The following is a 20,775-nucleotide window of genomic DNA, read 5'->3' as shown; positions in this document are numbered from 1 at the left end:
TAGTGTTGTTACCATCCCCCCATCCCCCACCTATATAGTGTTGTTATATCACCCCGACCCCACCTACATAGTGTTGTTACCATCACCCCGACCCCCGCCTATATAGTGTTGTTACCATCACCCCAACCCCTATCTACATAGTGTTGTTACCATCACCCAAACCCCCACCTACATAGTCTTGTTACTATCACCCCATCCCCCACCTATATAGTGTTGTTACCATCCCCCATCCCCCACCTATATAGTGTTGTTATATCACCCCGACCCCCCCTACATAGTGTTGTTACCATCCCCCAAACCCCCCCCTACATAGTCTTGTTACTATCACCCCACCCCCCACCTATATAGTGTTGTTACCATCAACCATCCCCCACCTACATAGTGTTGTTACATCACCCTAACCCCCACCTGTATAGTGTTGTTACCATCACCCCAACCCCCACCTATATAGTGTTGTTACCATCCCCCATCCCCCCCCTACATAGTGTTGTTACCATCACCCCCCCCCCCACCTACATAGTGTTGTTACCATCACCCAGACCCCCCCCTACATAGTGTTGTTACCATCCCCCAAACCCCCCCCTACATAGTCTTGTTACTATCACCCCACCCCCCACCTATATAGTGTTGTTATATCACCCCGACCCCACCTACATAGTGTTGTTACCATCTTCCATCCCCCACCTATATAGTGTTGTTATATCACCCCGACCCCACCTACATAGTGTTGTTACCATCATCCCAACCCCCACCTACATAGTGTTGTTATATCACCCCGACCCCACCTACATAGTGTTGTTACCATCACCCAATCCCCCACCTATATAGTGTTGTTACCATTACCCCATCCCCCACCTACATAGTGTTGTTAGTTTGGAGAAAGCACATAAAGTTGTAATCAAACATTTAACTCAATATCAACATTTCTTTTCAAAAAGAATTGAATACACAAGTACCGTTGTGCATCTGTTTTAGATCATTTATCCCAGGAAAAGTTTGTTGATTGAAAAAATGTCCGTTCATGTGAATATCATGTTAAATAGAGAGACATACACAATATTTTAGTTCATTTTTCCACCCAAATCACTAAGTTTTGAAGGAAATTCTGACTTGCCTACAACATTTGTTTGTACAGAAGACGATGATGACGATGTGGAGGTGCTAGGGGAAGATGACGAAGATGACGATGATGTAGAAGCTGTAGAACCCGATGAAGGAGAAACGAAAGGAGAGTGATATAGTTGTTGCCATAGAAACACCACAGTGCTACACACTAAGGGATGTGAGAAGGACTTGTATTGACAGTCAGATCACAAATCACGACGGCATACAGGCCTCTATTGGCAGGAGGGGTGGGGGTAGGGAATTTCATCTCTATATAGGCATCATGAAGAAGGAATATCAACTCCGGACAGCTAATTTTCATTGACTGAAAAATTAATTTCTTCGTACCTGCTGTAAATCTGTTGCTTTTCTTGTGCCCTATATATGCATTAAATAACTGGTCTTACATTGCATGCTTTGTTTACTTCTTGCTTTCTTTAGCATCGTTTTAAATTTCTTTTTTTGTAAAGTTAGGTGGACAATATAATATATTCTTGTTAAAATTATTGTAATTGTAGCTGAACGATTTGGTGGGTCGCTTATACAATGACTAAATCTAACATTTTGCTGTAAATACTGCCATATAGCTTAAGTTCATTGTGTAGTTTTCTTGTCAAGGATTTTTTTGTACTTTTTATATGTACAATATTTTCTATTTTAATTTTTCCTTTAAAAGTAGGGCCAATTTTTGAGTGATTGGAACAGTGTACCTATATCCTATAAACACATTTTGCTGAAAACTCCGACAGAATTGAAGACATACCTTGACCAAAGTATGTACCTAAAGACACCATAACTTTGAAGAAATGTCCTAAAATGTCAGTCCTTAAAATTACGACAATATTCATTTTTAACAAACACTAATTCAGTATGGTTTTCATCAAGAAATAGTGAAATTTTTGAAGAACAAAAATTGTTCTTAAAGAATGGTTAAAATCTCTCACAATAAGAGTTCTAAAACTATTTCATAACATGGTAATTTATGAGGAAAGTTGATGAGTCAAAATGAACATAAAATGAGAGGTGTAAAATGACCTTGCATCTGTTAATTCAGACTTTCCAGATGAATCCAAACATCTTGTAGTAGTCAAGGTAATTGCCCGTCTCAATAGGGTCAAACTGTTCCGTCCACTTCATAAAGCAAACATTTCTAAGAAACATGACAACAATGACATTACATGGTTGCTATCAAAACAATAATTTAACGGGCAATATGTATGAATTTAACATTATCTTATGTGTTTCTAAGATCTTATACAGATATGTTATAAAAGGTAACCCAGGATTTGTGAATTTATTGAAAGTCTAGTTTTAGTCCATACCAGATATCAAAGTCTGTCTTGGGGAAAATTGTATATACATGTTAACAAGTGGATGAAGATTACAGCCCCAAATTTATATTTAGTATTGGCTCAAGAGGTATTTTGATAAGATGTCTAAATCTCCCCTAAAAACTATCGACAGCTATGCTCTTTGATATTGCTACAGCACTTATCTCAAAGATCAAATCAAATATATTGGTTTGTGTTTTTGGTCATCTCTGATTGCAAAAATGTGAAAAACAAGTGCTACAGAGAAACTACATTTTCAGGTTTGAGAGTAATGTAATTTTTATGTTCTTTTTATATATTCACAACATAAACACCCAAATCGTCATAGATTATAAAAAGTTCATGTTTAACTCATTTACCCCTGAAGACACATTTGAACTCTTCCAATTCAAAGGTTGGAATAGTTCATTATGAAAACAGGGGTGAATGAGTTAACTTCATCAGCACAAAAGGTGATATTATCTTTGTCATGTGCCATTTATCGTATTCAGATTTCATTAATATTGGGACGACAGCCGACATTTGGTTTTTGATATACTTGTTTTTTGTCCAACCATCATGTTATAAAACCCATCAAGAGAGCATTAAGCCAAGCCCATTTCCCTAGGATTGGTATCTTGTAAATTGTAAGCACATTTTTTTGTTCCAATTTGTTTGTCATTGATAAGATTTGATTCTTCCTTATATAAAACTGTCGGAATGGGACGACTCCCAAGATATTCCAAAATCATCCATACTTCAAACTGTTTTGTTAATCTCTGAAAATGCCCATTATTTTTTTCACTAATTGTTTTATAAAGTACCTCATTATTTATCAAATTCTTTTTAATCTGGAAAAAATGAATTATCTGAGGTTTCCCATTCTGACAGACAGTAGGTATTTCTTAACATCATTTTGTGGTTTTATATTAAAACCAGACATCAGAATTCAACAATCAACTGTTATTAAGGACATTTAGTTCTGCAGGAGTAAATGGAAAATCTTTCTGCCATATTATGGGGCCCATCCCAGCAACAACTATTAGGGAACCCTATTTGTTTTCTCTTCCCCATTTATACATTATACTTGTAAATAAGGCACTATATATGTGGTGAACATTATATTGTTTGTAAAAATTAATGTAATTTTAAACCATTGAATTTGTTAATATGAAAAATTATATACATAGAAAATGTCGTGTGAATATAACTATGTAGTTAAAGATACTTGGACCAATGTAGTGTTATGGTGCATGGTAAAGCTTGACCGGTATCTCCATCATCTCACTGATCATGACCTCCGCTTATTTCAGTCGTTAATGAGTTTTGATGATTTACCAAGTTCTGTAGAAAGTTGTCTCTACTGGAACAAACTGGTAATTAAATGTATACATAAAAAATACACATATCTAATTGCTGTTGTCATTGTGATTGATTTTTATTTTCAAAGACAATTTTCACTAAAGGACCATCCATCAACCAAACCATGGAACATTTTTAAAGATCTTCAGATTATGTTAAATGAGGATTAATTTAGTTTAAAAACTTTAAAACTTCAAACTTTTCAAAGTTTTATGCTGTCAATAAATGGTGATCCTTTTGAGTTTTTGAATATTCACATTCTATCGTAAGATTTAAAAATTAAGAAATCATCATTCATGTAAACCTTGAATCATTGCACAAAACCTGTACTTGCATTTTGTAGGGTTCAAAATTATCAGCTAGAAGATACCAAAAACAAGAGAAAAAATCTCATTATTCAGATGATGTCAAATTCAAATTTTAATAATGAGTTCTGTTTTTTTAACCATTAAAACACAGCAGTTTTTTGAAGTCTCGTACAAAATGTTGGTGATTAAATTCCTTTATTTACCCAATGATACTGGTTAAGCCTGATCATGTGTCCTAGCCTTGTGGCCTACTGGGATGAATAGAACTTCTTTCTTCCTTGTGTTTTAATTAGAAAATTACCATTTTAAAGTTTGAAGAGGTAATTCATTATATCACAAACAGGACTGCTTAGGTAAACAAATTATTTTCAAAATGAAAAATTTATTTCAAACCCAAATCAATTAAATTCAATTTTCATCTCGGGTTGGCATTCATTTTAATTGTTCACCTGAAAACTAGGTTCAAATTGGTTCTTTCCAAATCATTTCTTCATTGAATGGGAAGGACTCGGCATGATTGAGAAGAGTTCTCTTTTCCTGTCTAGGATTTTAAAGGGCTGAAAGGTTTTCTACAGAGTGTCTTGTGATCTCTCAATGTTCTGCATTTCAAAAAACACCTGAAGTGCTAGGTTATACTTAGTCATTGTTTCATTATTGATGGAAGATCTCGACAACATTAAAAGGATGATAAAGAAGTTGATATTGGTGTCTTTTTGTTTGTTCATCATGTTAAGGACTGTTCCAGTAAAACATCTATCTGATCCAGTAAAACATCTATCTGATCAAGTAAAACATCTATCCCATCCAGTAAAACATCTATCTGATCCAGCAAATCATCTATCTATCTGATCTAGTAAAACATCTTTCTGATCCGATCCAGTAAAACATCTATCTGTCTGATCCAGTAAAACGTCTATCTGATCCCTAGACTCCAAAGATAAATCACCGACACGTTTTTCCTGTTTATTACATCTTTGCCAATTATTTATTTAATTCTATACGTGGTACATCTAAACAAAACCTCGAGTCCTGAGGTGGGGTTGATGTGTTACTGGAATGGCCCCTATAATGGACAGTATAGCGACCATCCTATGTATCATTATACCAGTCACAGATTTGTTAAAACTTGGAACTTGCCTCTCATTCGGTTTTGCAGCAATATTTACCAATATATAGGGAACTGATTAATTGAGAAATGTCCATATGGTAGTAACCAAAGAGTGTGGGAGAGAAAGTCTCGGTAAAATCTCTCGGATGAGAACATTTCAATTGATGATTGAACCTAGGTATTTAATCAAACACTTAATACCAAATGACACAGAATAATTCTCTTGTTTTTCATATTATTGAAACAAGATATATTTCACTGAAATGTATACAAGTTCCTTAAAATCTGTTCAGAAATTCACTTATTTAAGTATGAATTATTCTACAGAACAGAACTGCACTTCCATTATACAACCTTTTTGGAATTGAAAAACCAAAACCAAATGATACAGGTGAATAATTATATTATTATTACATTACTCTACACTGTATAGTGAATAAAATGAAAACAAATAACACTATCTTTTATTGCAAAATTCTCAAAATACAGTTCATTCAATAAATTCATACTAGCCTCCTAACAAAGGTAAAATTACAAGAAGAAACTCGTATCAGGAAATACGAATGATTATGGCACAACATGCAGTGTATGAACTGATGTACTTCCTTCATATTCAGTATGAAGCACCTCTAATAGGACTTTATTTTATTCTACATGAGTGCCTGTAACATATATAGTATTGGGTGATAACACCAGGAATATTCTACATCAGAAGCAGAATTGATCTATACTTAGTTAAAAAAAAATATGCCTTAATCTCTGATGTTATTCGAAAAAAACCAGCATAATGTAATCGGGGAAATATTCTCCAATTTGATTGAACATAGAACATCTAGAATTTGCTTGAAACCACTTGACAAGTGTTGTACCAGTACAATAAGAAATGACTTGTGAAATCCATGCCAAGTATTCATAATAACTAAAATACAGAAAACAGCAGAATTTTACAATAATGGGTTTTACTTACAGTAATGGTTTAATTGCGACTTATTTTTTAACCAAGGCCATAAGTGAAGAATGTGACATTGACAGGCTTTTTTTGCTATTTTTTATAAGAAAACGCATTACAGTCGAACATCAGATATGATAGGTTTGATATTAAAGACATGTATAGCTGTATACATGTCTACAAATTCAGTTTCATGCAATTTTCAGTTGTTTTACTTAAGTGATGGACATACCACATCTTTATCATCACCTCAGACTGTCAACAGCATAAGACAAATGACACTAAAAGATCATTGTTATTAATGTAAATAACACAAGTAATGGAGACCTCCAATAAGTATTCCTTCATTTGGTATCAAACATTTTTTCCTGTTCTATAGGGAAAATTCTTCAAAAAAAAATAACCTAATTATATTTACTAGATGAATAAAAAATATTTTTTTTTATAAAGAATAAGAGGCCCATGGGCCTCAATGGTCACCTGAGTTCTGATATATTTATACAGAGAGTTGATTTTTGTTTTTAAAATATGTACAGAAATATTATTCAAAGTGACAAAAAACAATAAAACCACCTTATTCAATATCTAGCATACAGATTTAAGACTGAAAGGATTTGAAACTAGCACCCCTGATTCTAAACAAGGAAAATGAAGAAATTTTAGCACACTGACTCCTTTGGGCCCCGCCCTACAGCCCTTGGGGGTAGGGCTGGCTTAAAAAAACCTTCCATCTATGAAGAGTATTTGATTCTATAATATCTGGGTCTTGAGAAGATTTTGAAATTTCAGTCAATTTGACCCTTTTTGGCCCCGTCCCTTAGGCCCCTGGAGGCTGGGGACCATATAATTCACAATTTTAGTTGACCTTTGGCCATGGAAGGTTTCTGCAAAATTTCATTGAAATATGAGCAGGGGTTTTGGAGAAGATGTCGAAAATATAAATTGTTTACAGACGGACGACGCACGACGCCGTACAAAAGGCGATCGCAATAGGTCACTTGAGACTTTGTCTCAGGTGAGCTAAAAATGGTGGAACAGCCACGTATATTCAAGCTTTGATGTTTTTTTTATAAAATTTGACAGAAATTGCAATGACTGCAATAGCATAATCATATGTACCACATTCATGTTTTGTTTCTAAAATACAACGCTTGGAAAAAACAAAATGCTGTGCTTCATAAATATGCTAGTAACTGGGATATGTGTAGAAAATATAAATATTTAGTAACCTTTTTGTGTGAAAAGAGTAGTCAGCATTAATATGGACCCTCTTCGAATAAGAGGATTAGCAATATTGAGAGAATCTCAGTACGGGTGTTGGAGTTATCTCCCTTGAAAATTATAAATTATTACTCAAGGATATCACTTACATAAATAAAACAACACTCCTCATCACAACAGGGACATTCTTTACATTAAGGGGATCTAAAAATGTATATTCAAGGAATCTTGTAAGGGAAAAACATATATTTCCATACAAAAAAATCTCTTTAAATTTCCTTATTTTCAAAAGATGGATTGATCGCAAACCAAAACAAAAACTGCTTATCCTTGATTTCATTAAATTATAATCAGTGCCTGAAGTTTAGAAAAGGATTAGATATTTAGAAGGATTTGTTCAAAGTTATATCCCATGAACATATTAAGCTAACATTATAGAAATACCAGTAGTTATTGATGCGTTTATATTACCATAATGAGTCACAAATTCTTTAAATTTACATCCAAATAACAATTTAAAACTGTCTTCGGTTGGACTCTTCTTGTAAAGCGATCAATGTTATATCACACAGTAAGGTAGCATACATCCTTAATTATATGGTCACACTCATCCGTATCTCACTATAGAAAATAAAAGTCACATGGAAGGAAAAAACAACATCAAATGATATATTGGAATGTTTATTTGTATTTAAATATCTCTTATTAATTACTGTGTATTTCGTCTTTACGTATTGCAGAGTTATCTTCTCTTGTGAGCAGGTATTGATTGTTACATCAATGGTTTGTGTGAAAAAATTACGTCGTTTTCTCAAAAATAGATGACGTTATTCTCACAAACCAATGAAGTAACAATCAATACCTGTTCACAAGAGAAGATAACTCTGCAATACGTAAAGACGGAATACAGCCTTGTGACTTACTTATTTATGGGCAGTTCTAGATTTTTCTCAGTGATGTTTGATACCAGTGTACCAAAGCATCGCAATAACATGGAGGAACACAATTATTTGGAGGGATCAATTCTAGTTCGATTAAAATCACATTTTGCTATTTAAGTCTTGTCTGTAAACAATCTATCATAAACATGACGATAATTGTTCTAAATTTCATCACAATAATAGTCACATTGTCTACAGGAAACGTGAATGTACGTATTCCATCTTCATTGATCCTCGTCAACGATTCAGATGGAAATATTGAGGTGGCAATGCTCAGATGTATTTATGCTATATACAACATACACTAAGAGGCAACACATCAACTACTTTTCACTAATGACTGACAGACCCATAGACTTATAAGCCTGTAGTCGTGTGTATAGATCCTTTTATTTTAAACGAAAAAATCTCTGAATTCCGATTCACGTCACATGATATGGCACTTACAAGTAAAGATGCAGGTGTGATGTCACTTATGTAGCTCAAAAATATGTTATCACTACAATCACTGCAGCACAATACCACAATATCATCAATAGGATGTTGATATCTCTCAAAAAAATCACATGTACGGTTGAGTCGAGGACACTTGCCCTCCACTCTTCTACGGGGTAATACATACCTAAATTGTCAGTTGGAAATCATTGCCATTGATTTTCATAAGTGCTATACAGACTAATAAATACTACACTGACGATGTTGCAAAAAATATGTACGTACACCCAAACCTATAATTAAAGACCATCTGAAGGAGATCCAAAAGTGATCGCTTAACACAAGTAGTCTTTTTAATACAGGTTCGGTTCACAATGAAACGACAACAATTGGAAACATACATATAAGTGGTCCTGTAACACGATGTGCTTCTAATAGAGTTGTCACACAAACAGACTGGTATTCCTCATATACAGGTAGATCAAGTTGGTATGAGCCTTTGATTTATTGTAGCCAATAACCCCTTTACTTTGCCTCAGGATTAAATATTGTACAAATTAGATTAGAATGATACGTTTACGTAAACACAATTTATTGTTGCTGTTTTTTCTTCTTTAAAAAATTCAAATTCATCCATTAAAAAGTAATGCTGTGGGAATCAAAACTATCTCCTGAAGATGAGGATAACAAAAATGTTTGTTGACATTAAGAAAATCTTGGGGAAAAAAATCCTTTATATTTTAAATACAAGGTAATGACTTATTAACTAAAATTGTACAACCAGCTAATTATGCTTTTGAAATACTAGGCCCTCCTTGACTATAGGCTGCATCTAGGTCAGATTATATCAAAAGCTACCCCTGGGTCAGACATTTCAAGGCTCCCCTGGGTCAGATATGTCTTCAGATACCCCAGAGTTGAATGCATCCTAGACTTCCCCAGGGTCACATATATTCTACACTTCCAAGGGTCGGATATATCCCCAACTGCCAATGGGTTAGGTGTCCCAAAGGCTGCCCTGGGGTCAGATCCTGGGGTCAGATGTATCCCAGGTCCTTGATGGACCCCATACCCTGTATGTGAACATCTGGACTTGTGTCCAACTTAGTGAGATCTTGAGTCGTTGTAGATGTTGATGAATTTAAGCATGTTCGTTTAAAACGGGCCAAAAACCCCTCACTCTGGCTCCGTGGAAGGCTTGAACGGACTTCTGAAACACCCAAACAATTAATATCAATACAACTATAAGTTATTAACAACATAAACAATGCATTCTGTATATTTTCCAATGTCAAAATTAACCCTTCTTACTCGTTAAGGACATGCCACAGGAATTGCAAGGAAATTGTTGAGAAAATAAATTGAAATATTCTGACTACCAGTAAATTTACCTTGAACTTTGAACTTAAATGACTTGTTTTTTAACTTTAAATTTAAGTGTTTAAGATGCTGTCTAAGAGCTTTGTTTCTGTTAGTTTCATGAACTTTTTAGAATTTTAAAGAAGTTATCTTTTTAAAAAAAATCCCATCTCAAAGTGAATTTTTGTGACCCTGGCCTTTAAGATATGACCTTAAAATAATTTAACCTTTTTAATGGCAGATCTAACATAGATTACCGTACTAGGTTAGAGAAATGTGCAGAGGACAGAGAGATATAGTAAAAACGTTGCACAATATTTCTTAGAATTAATCTTTAATAAGATCGTTGACCTTGACCTAGGGATCTCAAACTTTTTTGTCTTACACTGAAGATATGTACATCACTATGGAATGTTTCATTAGTGTAAGATGAGGGGTTGCGAAGATATTAAAAAGAAGCATATCAAATGCGGAACCTTGGTGTACATCTAAAAATAAAATTTTCAAAACAGTCATATAAATTATTTCAAGATAAATCAGGAATGATACCAAGTTTATTGAAAAGGCATGCACTTTGTAAAACATTTAAAAACAACAATATTTTGAAAGAAAAAAGAAAATTGAAAACTACAATCAATTGCTAGAAAAGAAGTTTGACCTTTTACATAACAAAATTGCACATCAGCAACATCACCACATTTACAAAAAAATAAAAATACCTACCTGGTTCTTGGTTTCCTAACTGCCACAAAATAACTACATTAAGCTTTGAAGCACTGAAACCAGACATTGGAAATAAATACCTGAGGTAAATATACACAACATTTACAGGTAGAGGTGGATCAATGCAGGTGAAGGTGGGGCTCAGACGCATAATCTCCAATATACCTGCCAGTCTTTTAATTTGTACTAATATTTTGGAATATGATTTCTTTCACACAAGTTTTCTTTCTGAGTTATGCACAATTTTGAAACTGTATAGACCCAAAGGGAAACCATTTGTTGATCCCCCACATCTGTGAATCACAACATATTCAGCTTGTTATGATGTCAAACGTAACAAGAGTATGATGCCATGAATTCACAATAAAAGCCTGAAATGATGCTCTTAGTCATTCTTTGACTTAGCGTTGTTCTAGATACCAGTATGTGGGAAGTTACCCTGGTATGATGACCGAACCAGAAAATAACCCCAACACACATTCGGGTGGTAGGGTTTACTTGAAGTGTTCCCCTCCCCCACGACACACATTCGGGTGGTAGGCTTTACTTGAAGTGTCCCCCTCCCCCACAACACACATTCGGGTGGTAGGCTTTACTTGAAGTGTCCCCCTCCCCCACAACACACATTCGGGTGGTAGGCTTTACTTGAAGTGTCCCCCTCCCCCACAACACACATTCGGGTGGTAGGCTTTACTTGAAGTGTCCCCCTCCCCCACAACACACATTCGGGTGGTAGGCTTTACTTGAAGTGTCCCCCTCCCCCACAACACACATTCGGGTGGTAGGCTTTACTTGAAGTGTCCCCCTCCCCCACAACACACATTCGGGTGGTAGGCTTTACTTGAAGTGTCCCCCTCCCCCACAACACACATTCGGGTGGTAGGCTTTACTTGAAGTGTCCCCCTCCCTCACAACACACATTCGGGTGGTAGGCTTTACTTGAAGTGTCCCCCTCCCTCACAACACACATTCGTGTGGTAGGCTTTACTTGAAGTGTTCACCTCCCCCACAACACACCATATATTGATTTCTAAAATAGCTCTTGTATCAAGAAAATTTCCCTTATTCATAGAATTCGAACTTGAATTGCATCTACAGTGAAGTCCAGTTGCGATTGTTACGAATGTACTATGGCTTTGTCCAGCAGTGGTGCCCGGCGCCAGACTTATAATAGAGCACAAGTTCAGTCACATCCAGTGATAGCGGTGGCCTTACACATCCATACGATACAACTTCAGGTACGCCAAGTAGTGACGGTCATAAACATACACAACAGCAGTACTGACCACGGAAATACAGCATAACGTGGAAGTTTTGTAACTGAAGCTCAATGCTTTAAGCTTGTATCTTTGTTTTAATAATCGGCTACATTGGTAAGCTGAAAAACTCAAAGGTCAGAAAGGTCAAAATGTACTACAGCAAACTCAATACACCAATAGCTAGACGACAGGTAGCAAAGAGAAGAAAAAGAAAAAGGTCAAAGGAAAAATGTCAATGAATACATTTTATTATAAAATAAATTGCAAATATGTGCACTAACAACATGTATAACAATATCATAATATTTTACATTGGGAATCATACCATAGCACTTCAACATAAAGCTATGAAAATAATAATCTATTCTCAATGCTTTTTGACATTTTGGCCTCACAAAGATGCTTTGTGTATTATTTGATTATAATCAAAAACATGATAATCTATAATTACAGATGCTTTATATATTATTTGATAATTATCAAAAACGTGATAATCTTTTATTAATACATTAATACTTTTCTCTCATAACCACTTTAGGTTTCCTTACTTCTGAAGTACAGGATTAAACAGGCAAATTGTTGAATAAACTTGGAGCATTTTCATTGGTTAAAATACAGGTCATGACCTTTACATGAAAGACTCTGTGTGACCATACGATACCGGTAATACAATGTTTGTGACATTATACTAGAATTGTGACTTTATAACTTGATGTGTATTTTTCACATTATAAACTGAATATTTGTGCACGGAATAAGTTTTTTCAGACATACAATTAAATTAATGGGAGACAGAGAAAACAGGTATCTGATTGGCATTGTTTGGTTATCATGTTTATCTAACTACTTGTTAGAAATTTTGAAATACAAAACATCTTGTGTTTCTGTAAACCTTAAAATTAAGCCACTTTAGCTAGATAGACATGACAGATATCACTCATTGGGACACTATTATATATTTAATACATACACTGTTTTTCTCCTTTAAACTCAAACAATGGAAAGATGAAGTTAACTATTTCAAAAACAGATAGTGTTTACCATTGTTTTGATATATAAAGGTACATCCCTGAAACACCCCTATGGAATTCACATAGACTATCACATCTACTCCATCAAAATAGGCAAAAGAAATACATTACAGGCAAAAATGAAACAGAAACATAAAATGGGGGACTATTTTTTAAATTTTTGAAGGATACCTGTTTTAGGAACAGGTTCTTGTTCTGCAGCATCACAACCAATAAGGTTTTTCTGTCGTAAGTTGATGATGGAATCGGCAATAATGCGTGCCGTGGTTTTCTGGTAGCCTCCACTGGTCACCATGAATATGGGAATCCCGCGGGAGTGTGCCTTCGTAAATACTATCTGGTCCCGCTCGATGATTCCCTGGTAATACAAAACAAGGTCAAGAATTAACATGCCGTGTAAACCGGACAGAATGCCCCTGCTATACAGTAAAACCTGTTTAAACTGACCATCATAGTAAGGCACTGGAACTGTTATATACAGTAAAACCTGTCTAAACTGACCACCGTTGTAAGGGACTGTGATTGTTATATACAGTAAACCCTGTCTAAACTGACCACCATAGTAAGGTACTGGAATTGTAATATACAGTAAAACCTGACTAAACTGACCACCATAGTAAGGTACTGGAACTGTTATATACAGTAAAACCTGTCTAAACTGACCACCATAGTAAGGTTCTGTGACTGTTATATACAGTAAAACCTGTCTAAACTGACCACTGTAGTAAGGAACTGAAACTGTTATATACAGTAAAACCAGTCTAAACTGACCACCATAGTAAGGTACTGGAACTGTTATATACAGTAAAACCTGTCTAAACTGACCACCATAGTAATGAACTGTGACTTTTATATACAGTATACAATTGTTTCATGGCTATTTGGGGAACAGTCAAAACTATCATCCCAAAGTAGGGGGAAGCCCTTGGGAACTGTTTAACCGCTAGACTGAGGGCAAATAGTTCCACAGGGCTTCCCCTACCGAGGGATGATAGTTTTGACTGTTTCCCAAATAGCATTGAAACAATTGTTTTATTACCAAATACATATTAGTATTAGTATTACTAAACCTATTTGCCATTGCTTTGTCTGCTTATACAACACTAAATCGCAGTCACCGAAACGCTTGAACGCGGGTCTCTCGTGTGAAGATTTCTGTGCATCAAATTCGCGCCGGGTAACAGTTAGCTCTGACCGGGAAAACAGTTCTGACTGTTTCACCCCGACAACCAAAATTGGACAAAAAGCCAGAAACAGTAAAAGTTGTGTAAATTGTAACTTATATAGACTATTGGGTTATAATATAACTTGTCTAGACTGACCTGCAGGAAAATATTTTTGTTCACAGTACACAAGTTTTTGAATAACAAAGGTTCTATTTTGGGCCGAAGATGAAGGTCTTGTCAGGAAAATATACAGAGTTCTATTCAGGATTAGATAGGATTTATAGAGTACAGTTGGTTTACTATCTACAGTAAAGCAGGGAATGATTTAGAGTTCAGTGCAAGTATAATCTCTGCATTAAACCAAATCCTGTGAATGAATAAAAACCAATCAATTAAACTCAGACCTCTGAAGACTACTTCGTTAACTATACTGTGAGAAGTGAAGGTAGCAAAGCAGTTTGAGAGATCTGACTTAAATCAAATTCTTCCAAATTAATGTATATTAAATATTCACTATGAAAACCGATCATCATCCAGGGTTGATTTCACCATTAACATGTTATTACTATGTATGGTAAACCGTGTAATAATATTCAATATCATCATAACTTTGCCATCATTGAAAAAGACACAAAAAATAAAAGGCAGTGAATATTTCCCATTTTACAGTATACATATAGTGACCAAACTCATTGATATTTCTATGTCTTAGAATTACTACTTAACTGGTGTAGAGCTAAAATACACTCGTTAATCAAAAGGTTCAACATAATATAAACATATACTCATATCATAAAATGTATTACAGAAAGAGAGAATTGAAACACAGAAACTACAAGGTTGTCAGAAATGTCAAGTGTGGTGTAAAGGATGGTATGGATATGTACCTCTGGTGTGATTGACAGATTGCCAAGGGGGTCCCCTTCCAGAATATCTGTCCCTGCATTGTACACTATGATGTCGGGGGTAAACTCGTTCAGCGCCTGGTCCAAGTTTCTGTAAAACACATCAAAATGAGAGCATCCTTTAGAATTAATTAGATGTAACAGGGTAGAACTGTTCCTTTGAGTGTCATACTCACAATCTGTCCTTTAGAACTAATTAGATGTTACAGGGTAGAATTGTTCCCTCGAGTGTCTTACTCACAATCTGTCCTTTAGAACTAATTAGATGTTACAGGGTAGAACTGTTCCCTCGAGTGTCATACTCACAATCTGTCCTTTAGAACTAATTAGATGTAACAGGGTAGAACTGTTCCCTCGAGTGTCATACTCACAATCTGTCCTTTAGAACTAATTAGATGTAACAGGGTAGAACTGTTCCCTCGAGTGTCATACTCACTATCTGTCCTTTAGAACTAATTAGATGTAACAGGGTAGAACTGTTCCCTCGAGTGTCATACTCACAATCTGTCCTTTAGAACTAATTAGATGTAACAGGGTAGAACTGTTCCCTCGAGTGTCATACTCACAATCTGTCCTTTAGAACTAATTAGATGTAACAGGGTAGAACTGTTCCCTCGAGTGTCATACTCACAATCTGTCCTTTAGAACTAATTAGATGTAACAGGGTAGAACTGTTCCCTCGAGTGTCATACTCACAATCTGTCCTTTAGAACTAATTAGATGTAACAGGGTAGAACTGTTCCCTCGAGTGTCATACTCACAATCTGTCCTTTAGAACTAATTAGATGTTACAGGGTAGAACTGTTCCCTCGAGTGTCATACTCACAATCTGTCCTTTAGAACTAATTAGATGTTACAGGGTAGAACTGTTCCCTCGAGTGTCATACTCACAATCTGTCCTTTAGAACTAATTAGATGTTACAGGGTAGAACTGTTCCCTCGAGTGTCATACTCACAATCTGTCCTTTAGAACTAATTAGATGTTACAGGGTAGAACTGTTCCCTCGAGTGTCATACTCACAATCTGTCCTTTAGAACTAATTAGATGTAACAGGGTAGAACTGTTCCCTCGAGTGTCATACTCACAATCTGTCCTTTAGAACAAATTAGATGTAACAGGGTAGAACTGTTCCCTCGAGTGTCATACTCACAATCTGTCCTTAACAAGAAGCATTGACTCACTCTCACTTACATGATGCTGACACAATTTAGTTATGTTGGAACCTGAGCAAAGCATAATATAACATAGTAATAAGGGAGATAACTCTGTGAGGCTTAACCATTTGTACTGGAGTTGTATGAAACCAGCAGGGAGTGAGGTTTTGTTTGAAGGTAATACACAAAGCACTACTGTTTAGAGACTCTTGAATCAGGGCTTTAAGTGTATGAAGGTAATACACCAATGCAAGCACTACTGTTTAGAGGCTGTTGAATCAGAGTTTTGAGTGTATGAATGCAATACACCAAGCACTACTTTTAGAGGCTGTTGAATCAGGGTTTTGAGTGTATGAATGCAATACACCAAGCACTACTTTTAGAGGCTGTTGAATCAGGGGTTTGAGTTTATGAATGCAATACACCAAGCACTTCTGTTTAGAGACTGTTGAATCAGGGCTTTACAATACACAAAGCACTACTGTTTAGAGACTGTTGAATCAGGGCTTTACAATACACAAAGCACTACTGTTTAGAGACTGTTGAATCAGGGCTTTACAATACACAAAGCACTACTGTTTAGAGGCTGTTGCATCAGGGTTTTGAGTGTATGAATGCAATACACCAAGCACTTCTGTTTAGAGACTGTTGAATAAGGGCTTTCCAATACACAAAGCACTACTGTTTAGAGGCTGTTGAATCAAGGTTTTGAGTGTATGAAGACAATACACCAAGTACTACTGTTCAGAGACTGTTGAATCAGGGTTTTGAGTGTATGAATGCAATACACCAAGCACTACTTTTAGAGGCTGGTGAATCAGGGGTTTGAGTGTATGAATGCAATACACCCAGCACTACTTTTAGAGGCTGTTGAATCAGGGGTTTGAGTGTAGGAAGACAATATACCAAGCACTACTGTTTAGAGGCTGTTGAATCAGAGTTTTGAGTGTATGAATGCAATACACCAAGCACTACTTTTAGAGGCTGTTGAATCAGGGTTTTGAGTGTATGAATGCAATCCACCAAGCACTTCTGTTTAGAGACTGTTGAATCAGGGCTTTACAATACACAAAGCACTACTGTTTAGAGACTGTTGAATCAGGGCTTTAAGTGTATGAGGGTAATACACCAATGCAAGCACTACTGTTTAGAGGCTGTTGAATCAGGGGTTTGAGTGTATGAATGCAATACACCCAGCACTACTTTTAGAGGCTGTTGAATCAGGGGTTTGAATGTATGAAGACAATACACCAAGCACTACTGTTTAGAGGCTGTTGAATCAAGGTTTTGAGTGTATGAAGACAATACACCAAGTACTACTGTTTTATTTTAGTTTAAGGTTCTTGATAATTATATTTTACTTCTGCATTTGATCAATTGAATAATTACATGAAATAACTGTTTAAGATTATTTTTCTTGTTAAGTTACAGTGAAACCTGACTTAACTGACACCTGGGCAAAGTTATTAATAGCCTGATTAATTTAGCACATATTTCCTCTTGTTTACTTAAAAAAACCACAAAAAAACATTGAAATTCAGAATTAAACCTAAATGTAACGAAATACAAAATGATTTCCAATAGACAAATACAATTTGTAGATTTTCAGATATTTCTCAAAAATAATTGAGTTATTTAGACCTTGAAATATCCAATCCTCCTTCAATATCAGGTTTCAGTGTATAGATAAAATGTCATACTTCAATTAAAACATAGAAATCAGTTCAAATCTGGCTTCATGATTAAATTTTGTACATGAACAGATAATATACTTTACCTATCTACAAGACCAAGGTAAGTGACATCTTCTGTAAAATGCTGTAGCTCAACTTTTCTTTTGATTGCTCCTGTAATATAGATAAAAGTATAGTAGAGAACTACACCTCATTAACCCATTCACCCCTAAAGTCACATTTGAGGCTTACCACATCAAAGACTGGGTAAGTCCAGTTAAAATATGCAGGGGTGAATGAGTAAATTTAAACTCCATCTGTCTGGAAAACTCACATCACATCATGCTATTTTCCGAACTGAAATAATTCTACCACATTCTTTGACTAAAAGCTACAACTTTATCATATAGCATACATTTCTGATACAAGCTACAACATTACCATATAGCATACATTTCTGATACATAACTTGAGAGTTTTAATTGACAAAACATGTAGTTATGATGAAAGTACATCCATTTGTTAAATTTCGTCAAAATATTTTCAACCTTCTTGAAGTTATGTCCCTTACAACAAGCATTACACTGATTTAACCTATGACCCCTTGATGACCTAGCACTTAGACCTCAACCACGCTGCATCCATAATTGTGTCTCCTTTTTTGTAATTTTTTTTTGCTTAATTAATTTCATGGTAAAAAGTTTCAAATTGTGAAGCCCTTTGACTCAAATCTCACATTTGTCACCATTTTACATGCCTTTTATAAATCAATGTGATTTACTTTTTTATAAGAATCAAATGTAATAAGAATTTATTACCTTATTGAGTTCATTTAGAGAGGTTAAAATATAAAACTTACGTTTTGCGTATCCGTCGTGTGGGTATATTCCTCTGTTGTAAACGTCCATGATGTAGACTCGGTCGTCCGTCATAAAATCTCTCTCGTGGCCATTTCCCTGAAAGTGTATTATGTAAGCACATTTATTCTCCAGGCTTCTATAGTAAAAACGAAAATTTAAACTGATCATTCACAGTTTGTTTCCAGAGTATGTCCAGTATGGCATACCAATGTAAAACTGTACTGATATTGGTGATTACAAAAATTGTTAAAATGGTAATATGTGGCGAAAATTTCAGATCAAACAGTGAAGAATCTCTTCAAGAATTAGCCCAGTATAATTTACCTGATGAGCATCAAGGTCAACGATCATGACCTTGGAGACGTTCTCCACTTTATCAAACAAGAATTTGATTGAGAGTGTGAGGTCAGCGTAGGCACAGAACCCGCCTCCTCGGGTGGAGCTACAGTGGTGGAACCCGCCCCCAATGTTGACTGCCCACCCTCGGTCCATGGCAAGTTTTCCTGCCTGAAATAGAAACAAGATATTGAGTCTGTAACAGATACACTCCTGTCGATATAGGTCAGTAGAACATAAATCATGATAGATTCTCAGTACAGCACACATACCAGTATAGTACCTCCAGTTTGGTACCGGAAAGGCCTCAGAACTTTACGTTGTACGATGAAGTTTGGGATGAGGGCCACAGGGGGAACCTCTGTGATACTGGCCACATTGACACTCCACTACAAAGAGACAAGGACACACTTGTAGGATGGATAGAATTGTGATAGATAACACTTCAATAGATGTTAATTTGTATTTTAAAAGTATCCCAGGGGAAATATGTACAATTCATTGTAAATTATATGCTTTGAGTATTTATTTTCATGTTAATTGACAAGGAGATAAATGGATCGTACTTTGGAACATTATGAGAATGTTCATTCTGAAACAAGTAAACAATGGAATTTTAACTGTCTGTTAATAAAGCATTATATAAGAAATAAGAATTTTTCTCAAAAGTATTAACAGATATATGGAGATAAAATGGAGTTATCAGTAAATTATTTTCCTCTCACATGTATTTTTTTTCACAAACTATGTAGGCCTGTAGGTTTTATTAACAAATACTTGAGAGGATGCTGTTTCCAAATTGGTATTGTTTATTTATGGAATTGTTCTTTGAGGAATATCTAATTTCACAAATAAGTCTCCGTGAGAATTAATGTGACAAATTAATCTTTTGTGAAAGTTAAGTGATAAACAATAACACATGTATCTTTATGACTTCTACTATCTAGAGATGAAGCAAAATACAAATCACCAGACTAAAATTACATTTCAACAGCATTTATACATTATTATCAATTCAAAAGTTGAACAATATCTGATAAACATCGAATTTAGAAGTTATATAGTACTAGAAGTTACAAGTGTGACAACATCACTCATTCAACCTTTACACATAAATCAGGGATAAAAGAGAAGAAAATCAGATACATTTTAAATAAAAATAAAGCAATGTTTCTATTTCTGAATTTAATATTACAATACGTAGTATTGTTTAACCTCAATCTTCTATCGTTATATTTAGACAAGAGGCCCATGGGCCTTAACGGTCACCTGATATATTTATACAAAGAGTTGATTTTGTTTTTACCCGAAATATTATTCAAAGTGACAAAAAACGATAAAACCACCTTATTCAATATCTAGCATACAGATTTCAGACTAAAAAATATTTGAAACTAGCACCTCTGATTCTAAACAAGGAAAATGAAGAAATTTTAGCACACTGACTCCTTTGAGCCCCACCCTACAGCCCTTGGGGGTAGGGCTGGCTCAAAATTTTCAAAGTATCAAACTGTCAACTCAAGGTTATAATTCCAATCAAGTTATTAACATGTAATATTCAAAGTATCAT

The 20,775-nt window shown here is 35.3% G+C and overlaps 2 protein-coding genes across 4 annotated transcripts in view; one reads left to right on the top strand and one right to left on the bottom strand.

Moving 5' to 3' along the window:
• The window catches only part of LOC110460628 (protein SET-like), a 19,058-nt gene extending 14,274 nt beyond the window's left edge, over positions 1–4,784 (top strand). Inside the window, exon 8 of the mRNA XM_021513652.1 lies at positions 1,136–4,784. Within this exon, the coding sequence (XP_021369327.1) occupies positions 1,136–1,236 (101 nt within the window). The 3' untranslated portion in view covers positions 1,237–4,784. The remainder of the gene's footprint in view (positions 1–1,135) is intronic.
• Positions 4,785–9,385: 4,601 nt separating this feature from the next.
• LOC110460596 (histone deacetylase 11-like) overlaps positions 9,386–20,775 on the bottom strand; it is a 20,930-nt gene continuing 9,540 nt past the window's right edge. For 2 of the 3 annotated variants that reach the window (XM_021513583.1, XM_021513584.1), the window contains 7 exons: positions 19,478–19,594; positions 19,194–19,376; positions 18,869–18,965; positions 18,114–18,183; positions 15,164–15,272; positions 13,282–13,468; positions 9,386–9,948 (listed from right to left, as the gene is read on the bottom strand). In XM_021513583.1, the coding sequence (XP_021369258.1) occupies positions 9,776–9,948; positions 13,282–13,468; positions 15,164–15,272; positions 18,114–18,183; positions 18,869–18,965; positions 19,194–19,376; positions 19,478–19,594 (936 nt within the window). In that variant the 3' untranslated portion in view covers positions 9,386–9,775. Of the gene's footprint in view, positions 9,949–10,820; positions 10,874–13,281; positions 13,469–15,163; positions 15,273–18,113; positions 18,184–18,868; positions 18,966–19,193; positions 19,377–19,477; positions 19,595–20,775 lie in introns of all 3 variants that reach the window. The other variant, XM_021513586.1, reaches the window with a different exon arrangement.

The sequence above is a fragment of the Mizuhopecten yessoensis genome, unplaced genomic scaffold (genome assembly GCF_002113885.1).
Source record: "Mizuhopecten yessoensis strain PY_sf001 unplaced genomic scaffold, ASM211388v2 scaffold10441, whole genome shotgun sequence".
Taxonomy (NCBI): Eukaryota; Metazoa; Mollusca; class Bivalvia; order Pectinida; family Pectinidae; genus Mizuhopecten; species Mizuhopecten yessoensis.
Note: the sequence above shows the minus strand (reverse complement) of the source record. Positions and strands in the feature narration are given on the sequence as shown.